Source organism: Odontesthes bonariensis, chromosome 5 (assembly GCF_027942865.1).
Source record: "Odontesthes bonariensis isolate fOdoBon6 chromosome 5, fOdoBon6.hap1, whole genome shotgun sequence".
NCBI classification, from domain to species: domain Eukaryota; kingdom Metazoa; phylum Chordata; class Actinopteri; order Atheriniformes; family Atherinopsidae; genus Odontesthes; species Odontesthes bonariensis.
The window spans coordinates 26,899,056-26,916,932 of record NC_134510.1 but is presented as its reverse complement, the minus strand read 5'-3'; the positions used below and the strand labels follow the sequence as shown (position 1 = coordinate 26,916,932).

Genomic DNA, 17,877 nt, shown 5'->3' with positions numbered 1-17,877 from the left:
CACCTGTAAGTTGTGAAGACGGTGTTGATAGATAAATGTAATTCCTCTGTATTTCAACTGTTTCAAGTATTATCTGCTAAATTAACTAATTTACAACAATGTAATCAATAAATATTTTACGTTTTAGTGAAGAGTCTCGTTAGTATCACGTTTTATACACTGCTGGTGTGAAATACTAATCAGGAAATAAGTAACCACAGATTGAATTTGAAACACAGCCTGTAGAGAAATAAAATGGAATCTCCATAATGAAAGTGCAGTTAAAGTGCAATAATTATGTTGTGTTCCACTATTACAAATCCATGACAAGACTATAGCCTACAAAAAAGCGAAGGAAACCAAATTATGCATGATACAAGCCAGCATTTTTCTTTATTTCAAATGTAAAGATGCAGAAATCATCACACAGTTTGTCTTTAGCAATTACATCCAAAAAGCAGTGTGCACAGTGTTTTTTCCATTTTCAATCACAGCTCTCAGGTACAGCAGATCATAGATCACAGATCAGACGGCTTTCCACAGTGAACTGTAGAACTACAGTGGACAACATTTCAATACAGCTCAGTAAAAACATCTGGAAATCCTTTTTTAACAACCAATGCATATCAAATGACATCATCTTCAAACATTTTGTTCATTTTTTAAACTCCCATGTGCCGAAGAAATTCACAAAACAAAAGAAAGTAGTTGAGGCTGTTGTGGCTGCTTTCATCCTTCATTCTGACTCCTGCCCAAAAGCCTCTCTGACTGCACCAATGACCATATCTACCATGCCCATTATTAAACCCCCTCCAAACCTGAAACCATTGCCCACTCCACTTCCACTTCTCCAAACTAACCTACCCAAACCTCCACCTACGGCTTGTGCTTGACCACCCATCTCCGACATCACAGTTCCCACATAACCCTCACTCTGCTCATATAGCCGCCCTCCAAAGAACTTTGTCACCGACCAAGTGTTATCCAGCGCATCACCAAATATCCCCATTGTGTCCCCTGCCAGGGTGCCCATGCCTGTAAATCCAGTGTGGCAGCTGTTCAGCAGGGCACCCAGCATTGAGGATGAGCAGAAGTAAATGTTGGAGAAGCATGTCCCACCAATACCCAGCAGCATTTCTGCTCCTGAGCCCACCCAGGACAGGAGGTCAGAGGTGAGGAGGTGGAGCAGGGTGAAGGTGTCTCCAGGTAGGGTGGAGAGAACTCCAAGATCCTCCTGAAGAACGTAGGTCACCTGAATCGAGAAAAGGAGTGTCAGTTTTACGATGAATTTTTAAAAATTAACCCAGTGATGAGTCAACCTATGACCACACACAGTCTACAGGAGGAGCAGCTCATTAGATTTATTTAATACTTTCAACCTAGACAGGTTTAAATGTTACTTAAGGACACAAAACCAACATTTAAATCTAACAACGTTAACTCTTAAAAAGAATAGCCTATCTTTATTAACCAAGGGCTGAAATGAGACAAGATGAATGGAGTTGCTTTTGGAGTTACTCTGTCATTTTACTCATTCTATAATTAGCTGTTACCCTCTCTATTAAGTAGTTACCGTTCTATAATTCGTTTTATTTATCATTATTATTATTTAATTTTATAATGACCAAGGACTGCTTGTGGCTGGTCAAATTAAAGGGGAAATCTGTCCATTTAACAGAAGAAATCTGTCTTTATACATCATGATGAGGAGGTGTCGCCGGATAAATTGTGGATCTCTGAAGACTTTTAAATTAACACCAATTATGTCATTATAGATGAGGTCTTTAACCATAAAAGTCAGATCAAGATGCAATATTTTTCTTTTCTTTTTTCTAAATCTCTTATTTTGACTTTATGAAAGTGTGATGCAAAATTGCTGGAGAGCCCCTTTGAGTTTAAACAACATGACATTAGGTTGAAATGTTTCATTCTGTTGTTTCACCTGTCCAGGTAACTGTGTGATGGTTGAGAACACAGGCCGCAGAGGAGCTTTGAGGATGGACAAAATGGTGGACAGGATGAAGACCAGAGAGCTGGTGGAATTTGCATTGGTCTCCTCTTCACTAACAGTTACTGGGTCATAATGCTGCTTGTCGCTGCTGCTCAGTGAAGCCACTTCATCTGCCATGGATTCTTGTGTAAGTTCAGAAACATCAGCCTCCTCTGCCTGAGCATCAACACCAGCCACCTGTTCATGGCCTGTCGACGCCTCTCTTTTCTCTGTCATGGCTTCATATGCGTCGGGAACAGTGCTTTCTGAAGCCACGTCTGCAGCCTCTGCCTCAAATTCTTTGGTATTTCCAGGGAGCCCCTCACTGTGAAGACTCACTCTGATCGCAGCTGTCTCCCCTTCTCCTCCTCCACAGCCCTCAGAGAACAGCTGTGACGCTCCGAGCATCTCCTCCAGCTCCTTCATGCTCACTTGCCTCTCCCCTTCTCCTGCCTCTTTGATTAACCCCATGCTGAAGCCCCCCTTCCCCTCTGCAAGAGCGCAGCACACTGCAGACCACAGCGGCTTCGTCTGACACTCCTCGTCTCCATCCTCAACTGCCACCAATCTTCCCGCCCCCGTTAGGATGTAGATATCGCCCTCTAAGGTGCTGCATTGGGGAATTATGCTTGACTTTAGCAGTGCTGTGACTGTTGAGTCCCAGTGATGAAGAGGGGAGTCCGTGGGTGAGACAGGATGAGATGGATCTCTGCCTTCTCTGAGAAGTCCTGGGACTTTCACATTGGCCCCTTCTTCCTCTGTCTGGCAGACAAAATAGTAAAATGAACTGTTTAATGTATATTAGCATGCCTGTTACCCCAGTTAAGACTTTCACATGTGAATAAATACATTTTAACAATATTTCCAAAGTCATATTATTATTCCTGTCCCTTCATGCAGCATTAGTGTTTGATAGCTTTGTGAAGAAATGAGCGGTTTAAGATAACATCAAATGTTTTCAGAGATTTCCCCTATTCATCCCTCACTGTTTAATACAGTAGCTTTTTATACATGCAAAGTTAGAAAACCTAAAGTTGACACCAATGGGAGTTATTCCCTCCCAACAGCAGATACTGTTCCTGAGATGCCTGAAATATTTTGTCGGCTGTCCAGACTTTTCTTTCCCAGCTTATCTTTGTCACCCTATAAATACATTTGCATAATCTTGATTGTCTATTAGCTAGTATGAAATCTCCAAACAAACATTAAGCATCTGACTTTTAACCAATCAAAGCAGACTGGACCCTTCAAGAGGTAGGCCTTAAAGGGACGGTTCAGTTTTTTTTAACTGGAGTTGTGTGACTTACTTATAGGTAGTCACAAATCTGAATATTACTTTTAGCTTATTGTGAAATGTTGGATAATTGTAGCAATTTTTTAGCAAACTGTTATTTAAATGTGACCATCTGAAAATGTTAGAGGTGAAATGACTCCTGAAACAGCAGTGAAGCTACTATGATGCAAGGTCATCACAGGCCCCTACTGGACACTGCATTTATTTGGAGGAGCCACCGGCTAAGCATCTATCTTAACAATACTATATGTTAAATTATTTGTATTCCAATGCAGAATTTGAAAAGGCATCGGTAACTTTGGGTATCAGATTAATGTAGCTTGATTAAAAGTAGAGTGTTTCCTTCTGAAGTGCACTGGAGAGGGAATAATGTGATTTTATATAATTCATGTACCTTAAGCACTTAAGTCAATGTCGTTACTTTTGACAAAAAGCTTCTGTTTACATTCTGTAACTTTAGGCATGTCTTTGTGGTTTTTCCCAGAGTGGATCTTTCAAAATTAGTACTACTTTAAACAGTGTCACAAATGTGTCCTTACCACAATCTCTCCCCCCTCCTCTTCCTCCCTCTCTCTCCATCCATGACTGAGATGGAAGGCAGAGTAGACAGCTGTGTCACAGGTCGGCCTGGACAGAGTGGCAAACGCCTGTCCTCCGGGCAGTCTGTGGCAGAGTGGGCGCAGCAGCGGCCCTGCGGAGGCTCCCCGAGGAGGCATCTGTTTGTAGAAGCAGTCGCTGCAGAGGGTGAAGCCTGGCTCTGAGTTGAGCTCAGCTGGAAGAGACAGGCCTGGGCCCAGCACTGCCAGCAGCCAGACAGCCGCAGCAGCTGCACTGACAGCGGCAGGACACAGCATGATGGTGGTGAGCTCAGCAAATCCCCCCAGACTCACAAACGCACATTCACAAAGAGTGAGAGGGAGAGGCTTATAAATTATCCAGTGCTTTCCGTGTATAAATGGAAAAGGCTGGCAAGGATGGCTGCTGATGGCTTGTTGTTTTCCTCACTCGCTCCTTGTTTCGTCCCCCAGCTCGTCTGCAACCATGCCTGCCTTCTTTTTAATGTCAGCTGTACTCTGAGAGTGGATCTGTGTTTGCAGGCACAATCTTGCTTACTCCTTCATTTGCCTTTCCCTGACAGCCTCGCCCCCTCTGTCAGTTCCACCCTCTGACTCTCCCTCTGGCTGTACCTCCATTTCACCCCTCCCTCTCATACTCTATGGTTACACCTTTAACACCCGCTGCTGTTATGTACACAGGCTAAGTCCACACCTACTATTTACCTGTAAGTCTGCATTCCCAATGCAATAGAATTTGTAGAAGTTGCTAAACTAACAAACCTTTAAAATCCATTATTCTTGGTAACATACATTCCTGAGAGTGCTGACTCACGTCGGTTACTGCTTCCAAATAAAGCAAAACTTCTCACTAGAAACTGTAAACACACGAGTGAATGAGCTTAAAAATTAACAAGGTCTGTTTATAAAATCCTTATTAAACCACAATCCTCTGACAGTCAGAGATTTGTGGGTCATTGTCTCACCAAGAGCGCAACAATTCCTGAAATCGGATTTCTCAGACCAAACACACACTTTGAAGGCTTGTAAATTGCAGCAAATTCTTTCCAAATATTAAAAGAATGCCTGTTGAGACATGATCTTGGCACTGATTAGTCTTTACTGAAGCCATTAAGAAGTAAAACCAGAAATAGGGATGTAATCTCATAATCTATGACTAAGCATGTGTAAGAGTAGACAGAAAACTTCAAGCATTATTTTTTAAATCAAGAAGAGGTGGAATTCTGCCAGACTACCTTCGTGTTGGTTGAGAAATAATACTAAGATGAGCCAAAGGAACCCCTGTGCTTCTGTTAAGAGTAGTGTCATATTCCTCTGCAAAGAGGTCAAGCAAGCAAAGAGAATCAAAGTTTGTACAAGGTTTTTAGTGATGATACTCTGCAAAAGGAATGATAGATTTCAGGTGTGGCAAATGTTTTGGGTGGGGCATCGAGCCATACTGTAAGATATCTGTAACACCTTCACAGCTTTTTAGACAACGGTGTAAAGAGACTTATTTTGAATAAATGCACAAATCCTGTTTTTTATTTTTTTGTAAAACTGCCTCAATGGCATCTGTGAACAAAACACAAGACAGCACTTATTTTTAAATAAAAACCTTTAGTGAGCTGAAATGACATATTTTATTATGACGCACAACTTCATGGGTCGAGAAGCAATACAAAAAAAGGCATTTCTGACATCGATAATACTTTTTAGCATACTTTTCAGTATATATTAAGGGTGTCAAAACCTTCTGTGGCAAGAAAACAAACAAACAAAAAAATCTAAACGTTAAAAACAAAAACTGTTTTAATGGGCTATAGCACCAAAATCTGAGATGACGGTTGGACAGTACAAAACAAAAATCTCTCTGTGAAGGACAAACGTGGTTAAATTCATTGTCTGAAGATTGATAAAGCTGTTCAGAGGAAAATGATTGGTAAGCAGCTGGAAACTGTTGTACGAATGATCCAACGTGCCCTGGACTTTTCTCGTCCAACTGACCTTTTTTGGCCAGTTAGACCGCAGTTAAGACTTCGTCCACAGGGGGGAGCTGGGCTCTCCTTTTAAATTGTGGAATTTGCCTCTGTACAGAAACACATTCATTCAAGTTCTGTCTTTAACACCCCCCTACACACATAGTTGTAAATCCATCCATGCCCTACAATTAAATACATCTAACCACACGCTCAGGCTCACTCATTTGGGATGTCAATGACAAGTTCGGCCTCATCTCCCTCCCCTCTGTCTTCATCTCCCCTGTCGCTGTCTGCATCACTGTCCCCCTCCTCCTCAGCTGCATCTCCACTCAGCATCTGTCTAGGAACCCAGCTGAAGGGGCTGCTGGCTGCTGGAGGTGCCGCAGGGGCTGATGAGTAGTTGGCTGCCATTGGAGCAACAACCTGAGGAGATCAGCATGAAGCAAAAAATGTTAGAAATGTTAAGAGGCAGGGAGGGAGACATGATGAAGGAACAAGGAGTGCACGTGGATGGCTACATCACAGATGTGTAAATTAAATAAAGACAAAACATGTGATACATGTATGATCCTATAGACATAATGAAAAGAGAGTCACCTCAGTGTGGTGCCAAACCTTAAATTACTTGAGGGGCTGAATCTACTAAAACAACTGTGTCCTGAAATTTCATTATTAGTCATTATATTAAGTTATAAATATTCTGAGACAGATTCATTTAAAAATATAAATTTTGAGTTTTTACTCTCTGTACTTGCGCATAGACACAGTGACATATCATTCAACTGGCTATGCCTTCTGTGGCCTGAACTCTAAATAGCACATTCATATGCAGGTTGTGTGATGTTAATATTGTGTCCATTACATTATCACTAGTATTATCATTGTTATTATTACCATCTCTGAACATCTCATTTTCCCTTCTCACCTTCCCCATGGTCTCTTTCTTGTTTTTAGGCGCCTTTGTTTTTCTCTCTTTCTTCATCCGCTCAGCTGGTAGTGCCAAATACTCTGGTGGGAAGGGCATCTGCCCAACACACGCAGGCGCCAAATTCCCAAATGATCACATGACCACGCATGCACAGTCATGAGCAGTGTACAAAGAAGACACACACACACACACACACACACACACACACACACACACACACACACAAAAACAAACACAGAGGAATGAACGATACAAAGACAGTGATGTCATTATAAATCTCAAACAAAAAAGAAAGAAATTAAACAGACAGGTGAATAAAATGATAAAAACAATCAAATAATGCTAAATAAAAACAGGGATTTGTTTGCCAATGAGAAGGTGACAATGGCAGAAATGCTACTGCTGCTTAGATACAGGATGGAAAGATGGGAACTCACAGTGTTGAGGTAGGGTCCAGCACCAGATGGCTGCAGGGGATTTACTCCAGGACGGGACAGCAGGGACATATGAGGAGATGATGATGAGGAAAGGCACGCCCCGGGACTACTTTTTCTCCTGAAAAGAGTTTAAAATAAAAGTTTGAGAAACTCCAAATATGCCAAGTGTAAACTTCCTTTGCAAGGCAGCGGGATTTTCATGATATTTATAAAATCACATCACAGGCGTATCTACATTTGTGAAGCTCCAAACTGGGGGCTGGAGCCTATCCAAACAAAAGTTTGGAGCAACAGCAGCTTTTAGGTACGATGACAGTCAATAATGATGACTGTCACTGAGCAGCTCTGCTCATGGCACCTCATTGATCTGATTTGTTGATGTTAGCTTGTAATAGACTGTGACAGATAGATGCTTCATCTTAGCATGTTAGCATTTTTTTTTTTTTTTTTTTTTTTTTTTTTTTTTTAAATTGTCAAGCATTTGGCTCATATCCACACTAACTTGAGGAATTCCCAGAAGTCTGTGTAAAAAAACTATCAGGCACATCAGATTAAGTATAAAGAGAATTAAGACCCCCCCAAAATATTTTACAAAATAGTCCCACCTAGCTGATCTGACGTATAAGGGCTAAATTCTGAGAGCAACTTTTAAGTGCATCCTTCACCGTTTTTGGACCTTTTCCTCGGTTTCCATTTTTCCTCGAAACAGAGCAACTTAATTTGTGAAAAAGTAAAAAGACACTTTTTAGCCATCGCATTAAAACTACTGAGAGGTGAAGTTACGGTCTGCTGGGAAACTTCGGGCCCTGGTATTCATCTGGTTGTTACTTTGACATGTGCCAGGCGTGGTTTTAGACAAAACCCCCACCACTCCGACACCAACAGCAGTCCGTGATTTGCAGCTTACTTCCCGTAGGACAACGCACCCGTTCCACAACAAAACTATCCAGGAACACCGCAGCGAACACCACAAAGAGCCCAAATAATGGAGCAAGCCACTCATCCTGATGGCAGTCCCATCCAGAACCCACAAACAAACCAGATCCATCCAGGTACCCCCTGAATAACTGTCAGGACCCAAAGGATCAACAGTTAATGTCCCAGAGCCAAGCACAATAGGACATCCACAAAGGTTGCGTGACGATAACCTAACAGGAAATAGCTTTTGGCGGCACAATGGAGAGCTGGACAGGAGCCACATGGTTTTAATGATGTGGCTCATCTGAACATTCACTTTTTAATTTGCCAGTTGTGGCAGGTATCTCATAAATAAGGATTATCTTTAAAGCAGGAAGTTTTAATCTATAAACAGGTGTGAATGTACAGGTAAGTTTGTATGAGCAGTTCCAAAAAAAGTTGCATTTTGTGACCCACTGAGATAGGTTGCAGATTACCTTAACCTAGATGATCCAGATTTCAATTTTAAATTCCCTTTTAAAAAGCCAACTTACTTCTTTGCTCCATCACGTTCTCTTTCCTTCTCCCTGAGTCCTTCCACTTCACTGTTGTCAGAGGAAACTGTTGCATCTGAATCTGGAGGAGAGGACAAAAAAATCCTAATCCATTAGCACAGTGAGCACAACACCATGTATCAACAGCATGATGTTTCATATATACCTGTTGAGTCTTCATCCACCCTCTCATACTGTAGCAATCTGTCCAGTAAAAAGCTAGGAAACAGGTGACTTTAATTATTTACGGCACTCCACAACGCCTGAACATTTTAATGGAGAAATAATCAAACCTTTTGTCCCTGGAAACCTTCAGAAGCTTTCTCTGTGCTCTCCTCAGCTCCTCCTGGAAACATTCCTGCTCCTGTAAAATTAAATCAAACTCGAAATCAGCTTAAGTACGGAGCCACACGTGTCTCTGGAAAACACGGCTGCTTAAAATGAACACACTCACATAAACAAGGAATTTTAATTTTCGTTTGAGGTTTTTGTATTTCCGCTTGTAGTCCACTTCGACGTCCGCTTGACCGTTCATTTCTGAAACACAAACAAAGCAAACCAGCTGTCTGCTGTAGCACACATCATGGTCATTTCATGTCTGTGAAACAGTGAGTTTTTTTACATCAGTTTGTGACTAACATGATGAGGAGCTCAGCTAGCTATGCTAGCTGGAAATGTTAATATTTCATACCTAACTTATTAAAGACACAGAGACGTGGGTCTCTGTAGACCGCAGAAAACACACATCCAAAGACTGTTGAAATATGCAAATATGACTTTGAGAGACTCCTAAGCTAAAATCCCCTTTTAGAAGCCGCTTTTACCTCTTGTTTGATTCTGTCTGTGCGACATGCTCTTGTTTACTGTTGTGACGTCGTCGTCGTCTTCTTCTTCTCCTGTATTTTTGGCAGACTCGATGTCTTACAGCACAGTGCTGCCACTCGCAGGTCAGGTGGTTGAAGTTCGAGGGTGCATATTCTTTTGTTTCTATCATTTTTTTTGACTGCCTTCACTGTATGTCGAGGTCTAAGTGAGTAATATCCTCATCTCTCATATGAGATGATGTTATGAATTGTGCTCTCTGTTAACCATTTAGGTTGCACAGAATGACAAGAAGTTTAACAGCCTGTTATTTTCTGCAGGTTTGTCATAGTTTTGATACCGTATTAATTCCATAGTATTCTTGTCATTTAGTAATAGCACCATCTTGGACTGCTAAGACAGTGCAGCTTTGACTTTATTCTTCTTTGTATTGAGGAGTTGTGTGATCCCTCTTTTATTTTTTGTTGCTTCTGTCACACAACTATTAATGTTTTACCATAACAGATTAATAGTCAGACACCCTTATGGACTCACTCAGTGTAATGTGTCAGTTCAGTGCAGTTGAGCCGCCTCATTCCCTCCTGCTACAACAGAACCTCATCTGTTCAGTTTTGCATAAAAAAACAATAACTCCGTCTTTATCTCCATCTCTTCAGGCCCCTAAATTTTGTTGTCCTCAGTGTCATTAGAACTGAAGCCGAGTGTGAGTCTACGAGTGCCATCAGCATGACTTTCTTCTGTATCATACCTGGATATGCAAAATTATCAACTTGTTTTATGCTTTCTAATGATACCAAAAGCTACTATGTTTCTTGTGTATGAGGGATCCACGGTGGTATGAATAGCCAGTATATTTCAGGGACTGCCCTGCCTCTCTCACTCTCAGCTGTTCCACCACTTTTGCCCCTGTCCTAATTTTGCCTACACTACTTTTGCTTGAAGCACCTTAATGTCCCTTTAGTTTAATTATGTATTGCATTGCCAGTTTTGCTTGCCTAACTAACAGTGGTGTTCCTCCCATTTCTAACTGTAAAGCTGGGATCGGAGTTGTATGGAAGACCTTATTCCCTGTGCTTTAGCCAATTTCTATCCAGCCATTTGAGTTTTAATTTGGCTGCTGTTTTTCCTGCATGAACCACCAGCCTAAGAAATTAGATGGCAGTTTCTCCCTCTCTGCTTTAGTGACTTGCAGCAGAAATCAATCAATTTTATCCAAACTTGAGCAGCACCAAGTCTTCAAGTGAGTCAACAAATAGTCTGAAAACTTCAACCATTGGTGTGGGTATTAAAATGACCACAGAAATCCAAAAACCCTTCTGACATCCCACGTCTGACCAAACCACAGACGAACGGAGCCATTGAATAGAATTTGGCAGAATAGAAGTTTATTGATCCATCCATCCATTGATTTTCTATACCCGCTTAATCTAACTCAGGGTCACTTGGGGGCTGGAGCCTATCCCAGCTGTCATTGGGTGAGAGGGAGGGTACATCCAGAGGTCTCCAGTCCATCAGAGGGCCACATAGAGACAACAATGGGATCCATCTTCAGAGACTTCTCCGGCTCCTCTGCAATAAGGGTTGGTGCTGGATGCCATTCCTACCCACAGAATTAGCCTTATACAATGAGTTCCTATTAATTCTCATTTTCTTACATAATCAATAATCCAGTCAACATTATGATTTTCATTTGGGGATAAACAAACTGGGCTGCACATTAGTGTGCTGGTTAGCACCGTCGCCTCACAGCAAGAGGGTCCCTGGTTTGAATCCCGGCTGGGGTCTTTCTGTGTGGAGTTTGCATGTTCTCCCAGTGTATGTGTGGGGTCTCTTCAGGTACTCTAGCTTCCTTCTACCACCCAAAAACATGCATGTCAGGTTAATTAGTGTCTCTTGTTTGACCCGAGGAATGAGAGAATGTGTAGAGATGGTTGTTTGACTCATTTGTGTCAGCTCTAGGATGGGATCTACTGGTCCACTGGCCTGCATATAAGATTGTAATTGTGAATATATTTTTGAAAATATCCTTGATAATAGGACTCATGGATTAAATGTTGTGAGAATAAATCATCAAAATTTCAATAGACATGCGATTATAAGATATTTGCATGATAAAATCATACTGTTTCTTTTTATTATCAGTCAAGAAATACTTCCATTACTTCATGCAGCAAGACCGAGTGCTTCCCTGAATCACCTTGTCGGTGTCCTCCCGCCTACCGCATACTGTAGTGCACCGAGTTTGCTTCTTAACCTTAGCTCAGCACAGTCTCTTGCCAGGGCTGGGTACCATGAATTATAGATGAAGAACATTTGCAGAGACACTGCTTCAGTGCACATAACCATAGACCATAGCCAGACACCCCTGTGTGTGAGTTTGATGGGGGGTTGGGAAAGATATAAAAAGTTTATATAAGTGGATAAACCAGTGGTGAATTGAAAAATAGAGGAGCATTACCGCAGAATAGTGCCATACAGATAGCACTCCTCGAAGGGTGGGCAACTATAAAGTGTACAAATATATTTATTGCTCCTCTCCAAGACAGTATGAAAAACAGCAAGGCACGGATAGTGAAACAGTATCATTCCAGGCAGCTTTCAAAGTAAGCACCGGATCCTTTAATCCCTCACCCATTAGAGAACCACCTTGCAAAAATAAACATGGATTGTTTCCCTTCTGGGCAAAACAACTGCTGATATGAAACACAATATCTGACTTACTGGCGTCTCTCTTGTTTTTTCCAAAGACATTGCGATACAGAAATAGATTCATCTGTGTCTACTGCCATAAATCGCTGCTGCCAGTCAGCAAGCCCTCCTGGCAGCTCCAGTCATCTGCCTCTTTCCCACCCCTCCTTTTCCCACTTTTAATGGATCCATATATTCTCAAGTCAGGCTGTTGCTCCTGATCACCAGTGCTTGTCAATGCGTTTCTTCTTGTTAATTTTCTGCTTGGATCTATGTCCTTGTCTGACTGCTGTTTTCATCGTGCTGTTATGTGTGTTTTTCTCTGTCTCAATGTCTACTGTCCCTCCCTGTATTGATGTGTTTCAATGTCCTTCGCTTTGTCTCCCCTTCTCACTGCCCCTATAACTTTTATTTTAGTCTCTCAGAGATCTTTTTGTTTCCGTTTTGTTGTATACGCAAAAAACTGGAATGTACAAAAACCACAACAAAGACACCAACAACAACTGCCATAAAAGTCTTCTCTGTGATCACAAGGTAAGCTTCATGTTTTACATTTTTCACCTGCTGCTTCTTTTATTAGAACAGAAGTTGAATTATTTTCATAATGTGACTATATATATAAAAGTCAATATCTGATAAGCAAACAGATTCAGTTTGCAGGATATTAAATCCGTAATATCTCTGTCCCTGTGTATTTTCTCCAATTTTCTGTCACCTGTATGTACATGTGCATGTGTGTGTGTTACAGGAAAAGCTTATCCAGGCTATTAAAAGAATCAAGCATGAGGTAGATGAATGCAGAGAGGCAGAAAGAGAGACGTACATAGACTCTGTGGAAGTAGAGGTACCGTTGCTGCATTATCAACTCTTTTCCTTTTCAAATTGATACTTATTTCAGACACATTTTAAGTAAAAAAAATTATTTGAGCTATTTTAGATACAATGATCCATTTCATCATACACTTATCTCTAAAAAAAAATCTTCTTTTTGCTGTTTTAGAAAGCATATCACAATTACAGTTGTATCAGACATGTGAGCTGAGCTTAAAGTGCAGACGATCAGCTTTACATTTGAGGAAGTGTTCAGGACTCAGATTCATTAAATTTATAGAACCCTCTTTTCAGGGGCTCAACTCTAATAGGAAATTGGACAAAACCCAAAAAGTGTTCTTTTTAAATTCTTCACTGTGAAACCTTGGCAGACAACTCCAACTGAAGTCTGGAACCTAATGGACATTACCAAAGACTGCATTTCCTCTTTTGTGGCGTTTTGCGAGTTCTTTACTATAGCTGTCTTCAGATGTTGCTGCTTTATGGATCCTCCTCCCTTTAGTTTTTATCTTCAGCTACTGAAATGTTTCCCCCATTGCAGAAGATTTCCCTTTGAGTGATTGTCCACCTGAACTGTGAAGCACTGTCCACTCAGCTTCACAGCCTTTGACATAGTCTGAGCAAACATTATAGGCTTTAGATTTCATCCAGCTGGGCCTGGCCCTCTGTGACATCATCAATAAACACTTCTGACGTAGTCCCACAGGAAGCCATTTGTGTTGTGTAGTCACACTGTCTGCCCATGTTTTATTCTTTAAATCATGAACCATTCCAAGCATCCTTAATGCTCTTTTCTCCCTGTCCTTCAGCAGCATGTTAGTTTCATCTATCAAATCAAAGCGGTTTCAGAAATGACTCTTTTTCTATCTACGTTTGAGTACCTGAAAAGGAGGCTTGGACATATCAAAGAATTATCTAAACACTTTACCCAACTTGGATAATAATAACTACCCTCGGCATTAAAGCTGAGCCTGCACTTTAAGCCCATATTTATTTCATACCTATAACGTACACTTGTTTTGAGATAAAGCTAAAATTAGAATAATGGTGCCAGTGTCCAAACCTTTACAGACCTTTTTGTCTGTACATGTAACTAAATGGAAGGAATATTATTCAGTCTGCATGAACAAAGTTACTGCTAAGATGTTCACTGAATAACAATTCCTCCACACCTTTCAGGCCAGGTTTAATGATCTGGAACGAGAAATCAGATCTGAGTTTCAGAATCTCCATCGCTTCCTGGATGAGGAGGAGTATAATGACCTGGAGCGGCTGAGGAGGGAGAGACAAAAACAACTGAAGCAGCTGAAGGAGAGGGAGAAGAAGATAGCAGCGCAAGCAAGAGACCTGGAGAGTGCAATCACAGTCCTCAACAGCAAACTGGCCGAGGACGACAGTCCCAAGCTGCTCAAAGTGAGGTTACATCTAATTATTACTGAAGTTTGGCTTATGACAGGCTTTAGATTACTGCTGCTACACAAAGGAGGATATAAATTGATTTAACATGTGAGCAATGAACTTCCACTCATCTGCCCTGCATCTTTGATAAAACTGACCTTACTTTTCATTTGTGAGAGTAACTCCTTAGAATCTATAGAGCTGTAAAGAAATCACCTGACTGCAGCTTTACATCTAAGGAACCTATTCTGCAGCGTTGCATTGGTGCTTGATCAATTGTAAACATTGATCATCTCAACAGTTGCCTTGTTCTGCGAGTTCAAATCAATTTCTCATTTAAAAGCGAGGGGACAAAAGGCAGTTAACACATTAGTCAGCAAACAGAATACCTGGGATAATGAACTTCTCTTCTGTTTCTCTCATTGCAGGAAATTCAAGATCTCGTAAAAAGGCAGGTTTTATCAAAACTAACATTTCTTCATTTTTGGGAGTGCATTTTAGCATCAGTCTATCTCAAATATCTCATATCTGTGGCGTGCCGAACAGACTGATGTTCTACCACCCCTCTTTCAGCCCTTCTCTCTTGTCACTTTGTTTGATCAGGTCTCAGGTCAGCTTTGTTCTTCCAGCGGAGGTGGACACAGAGGTGCGCTCTGGTCAGTTTGTGGGCCCCATCCAATACAGGATATGGAAGCACATGAAAAGCTGCCTCTACCCAAGTATGTTCATGTATGTCCTTTGATACCAGAACATGCAAATCAGCAGTATAACTCATTATGTTTCTTCCTGTAGATATTACATCAATCACCTTTGACCCTGAGACAGCCCACCCTAATCTGTCCCTGTCCCAGTCCTGCACTTCAGTTTGGTTTGATGAGAATAAAGACACTTCAGACATCCAGGCCAACCAACGTCGGTTCCACTATTATTACTGCGTGTTGGGCCAGCGGGGCTTCACCACCGGCCGACACTACTGGGAGGTGGAGGTGGGCAGTAAGACGGCATGGAGGGTGGGTGTGGCACGAGAAGATGTTCCGAGAGGTGAGATGGCAACGACGGGCACCTCCAGCGGCCTCTGGACGCTGGCCATGAAGGGCGGATCTATCTTAGCCTGCACTGATCCAAAGCCCACCAAAATCACCGTGTCCCTCCGCCTTGTCCGCATCGGTGTATTCTTGGACTGTGAAAAGGAGGAGGTGACTTTCTATAATGCCATTACCATGGCGCCAATTTATACCTTCTCCATGGAAACCGTCATGGGTCCCCTGTTCCCCTTCCATAACCCATGTGATACAGATGATGGAATGAACACAGCACCACTTAAGATCTTTAACCCCTCTCTATAAGATGCAGTTCTCACCAGTTTCAACACTAGTGGTAGAAAAATCCTGTGATTTCAAATACAAATGGTAGTTTAGAAGAGTTATCAGCTAATGATTCTGATTGGTGCCAAATGTTTGAGCCTTTTCATCTGGATTATTCCACGTTTCACTTTCTCTCATGTGAAATCAAACCAAGTCATTTTAGGATTTTGACTGCTGGTCTGCCCACACAAGATGGCAAATAAAGACATCATCCATTTGTGTTGCAATTTCACAAACAAAACAATAAATCCCTTAAGAAAATAAGTGACAGATTAATCACAAAGAAAATAACTGTTCATTTATATATGTGCTGTCAACCTGCTGAAAGAGTGTTGTGAATAGAGAAACTCAACAATCAATTTTTTTGAATGACAGTTCTGGGCTGTTGTCATCATCTTAAAATATTTTCTGTTCTCATTACACTGATATCAACACTGATCATGTGATTAAAATGCTTTGTAAAATGTGCTTTCATGAGAGTGTTAACTGGCTTGATTAGAAAATGAGGTTCTTAAAATATGGAAGCGTACAGAAGGTTGAAAGGTTGGCCACAGCAGGTGTGAACAGCTTTATGACGTTACCTTTGGCCTGTATATAAATATCTCTGTTGTATGCGCTCCGCTATGACGAGTCCTGGCAAAGAAGGCAGTGGGTTTGCCCGAGGTGAAAAAATAGCATGTGATATCCAGAACAAAATTGTGGTTGACATTGAGTGAGATATTAGATGGAGACAGAAAGGACATCTGAGACCAAGCTGTCTTTCTGCATGTTAGCTGCTCAGAAAGAAGGAAAACTAAGACAAGAAGACAGCAAATGTCAGAATCTTTTGTTTATTCTTAGTATTCCTTCAGACATGAAATAAAGAAAAAAAATCCAACTGTCATTACAAAACATCTGTGTGAAGTGTTGTGCAAAAAGGGAGTACAGAGAGACCACGTGGGACTTCACACCACAACCAGGCTGAAACAGCAGCAGTAATCAGAGAGGGCAGAGACAACTCATATAGTGCAAGGAGCTGCAGTGGTGTTAATAGTGGCGCTTTCTGTATTCGTGGGTTCTCAAAGGCAGGTACAGAACCAGAATCCCTCTGGTAACACTTAGATGTGAACTCGCTACACTGAGCCTTCTTTGAAATGATGGTTCGGTGTAAAACAAAGGCTTGTCAAGCTCACCGCTCACTCTCTGTCTCCCTCAAGTCTTAATTCACTCTGGATGGTTCGTTATTACAATCACTGACAGAGTGGAAGCGCATGGAGATACAGTTTTAGCCGCCTCTCTTCCATTGCTTACCACAATATAACCCTGAGGGTTACTCCCACAAAGCTTTGAATCTCAACTTCTGCTGTCATGACATCACTCACATACTCCCGAATGTGCCACAGACTCGATTATTAAAACACCCTCACTTACAAATAAAACCCATTCAGTTGTCTACATGCTACCTCTAATCCAGTAAAGTCACATTTTCTCCATCAATTCTGTACACATTTATTTCACATGAGTGGTACTGTGTTTGTTCAGGTGTGCAGACTGTGTTATGTGCCTGTGAAAGTCCTATGACAAAGGTGCCATTAGGAGGTGGCTAATGACACAATACAGACCAACTATCCAATATACATTTTAGGCACTAAAACAAAGACAAGACTCATTTGAACATCAATGCTCAACATTGTTTTGTGGTTTTAAACACATTCACACTCGTGACTTAAACACTGCACTTATTTCTCCACTTTGCAAGATGATTTAGGCAGGCACATCGATACCGTACTCACATCACATGGACACAGAAAGTACATGTTTCATTCTGTACAAACTGCCTGTGCATAGATTCAGCACACACTCAGTCATACATCATACTGTAGGCACACAGACTCGACAGACAAGTCCTCATCACACAGCGATGACAACATTAAAACATCACTTCTCCGGTCACACACATGAATATGAGTTCTTTGACGATAAAAGCTTGTTGTTCAGAGCATGTCTCGGGCATGCTGCAGTTGATGCGATAAGTGAAATTGCTTAAATATCATAATACGACGTGTAAATATTGTGAGAGATGTGTTATGCTTTGAGTATCAACAGGTTGGAATAACAGCAGATAGTTGATCTAAAATGAGCTAATATGGATGGATTTTTACAATATTTGGTTGTAAAAT

General features: G+C 41.4%; 3 protein-coding genes across 5 annotated transcripts; 1 reads left to right on the top strand and 2 right to left on the bottom strand.

The window, feature by feature from the left end:
- Positions 1 to 353: 353 nt before the first annotated feature.
- On the bottom strand, positions 354 to 4,457 carry LOC142380212 (uncharacterized). The gene is made up of 3 exons (XM_075465871.1): positions 3,803 to 4,457; positions 1,922 to 2,731; positions 354 to 1,231 (listed from the first exon to the last, which is right to left on the bottom strand). Exons 1-3 carry the CDS (start codon positions 4,115 to 4,117, stop codon positions 716 to 718), a joined length of 1,641 nt encoding a protein of 546 aa, XP_075321986.1. The 5' UTR covers positions 4,118 to 4,457; the 3' UTR covers positions 354 to 715.
- A 960-nt stretch (positions 4,458 to 5,417) lies between these two features.
- On the bottom strand, positions 5,418 to 9,506 carry ino80e (INO80 complex subunit E). 3 transcript variants are annotated; one of them, XM_075466715.1, is made up of 8 exons: positions 9,440 to 9,506; positions 9,070 to 9,152; positions 8,909 to 8,979; positions 8,782 to 8,834; positions 8,616 to 8,697; positions 7,165 to 7,282; positions 6,725 to 6,823; positions 5,418 to 6,222 (listed from the first exon to the last, which is right to left on the bottom strand). In XM_075466715.1, the coding sequence occupies exons 1-8, from the start codon at positions 9,465 to 9,467 to the stop codon at positions 6,016 to 6,018; spliced, it is 741 nt and encodes a 246-aa protein (XP_075322830.1). In that variant the 5' UTR covers positions 9,468 to 9,506; the 3' UTR covers positions 5,418 to 6,015. The 3 variants fall into 3 exon arrangements, with proteins under 3 accessions (XP_075322830.1, XP_075322832.1, XP_075322831.1); XM_075466717.1 differs by lacking the exon at positions 9,440 to 9,506 and adding an exon at positions 9,307 to 9,380; XM_075466716.1 differs by lacking the exon at positions 6,725 to 6,823.
- A 2,640-nt stretch (positions 9,507 to 12,146) lies between these two features.
- LOC142380211 (zinc-binding protein A33) lies at positions 12,147 to 15,815 on the top strand. The gene is made up of 6 exons (XM_075465870.1): positions 12,147 to 12,659; positions 12,874 to 12,969; positions 14,136 to 14,369; positions 14,783 to 14,805; positions 14,958 to 15,073; positions 15,147 to 15,815. Exons 1-6 carry the CDS (start codon positions 12,594 to 12,596, stop codon positions 15,698 to 15,700), a joined length of 1,089 nt encoding a protein of 362 aa, XP_075321985.1. The 5' UTR covers positions 12,147 to 12,593; the 3' UTR covers positions 15,701 to 15,815.
- Positions 15,816 to 17,877: the final 2,062 nt, after the last annotated feature.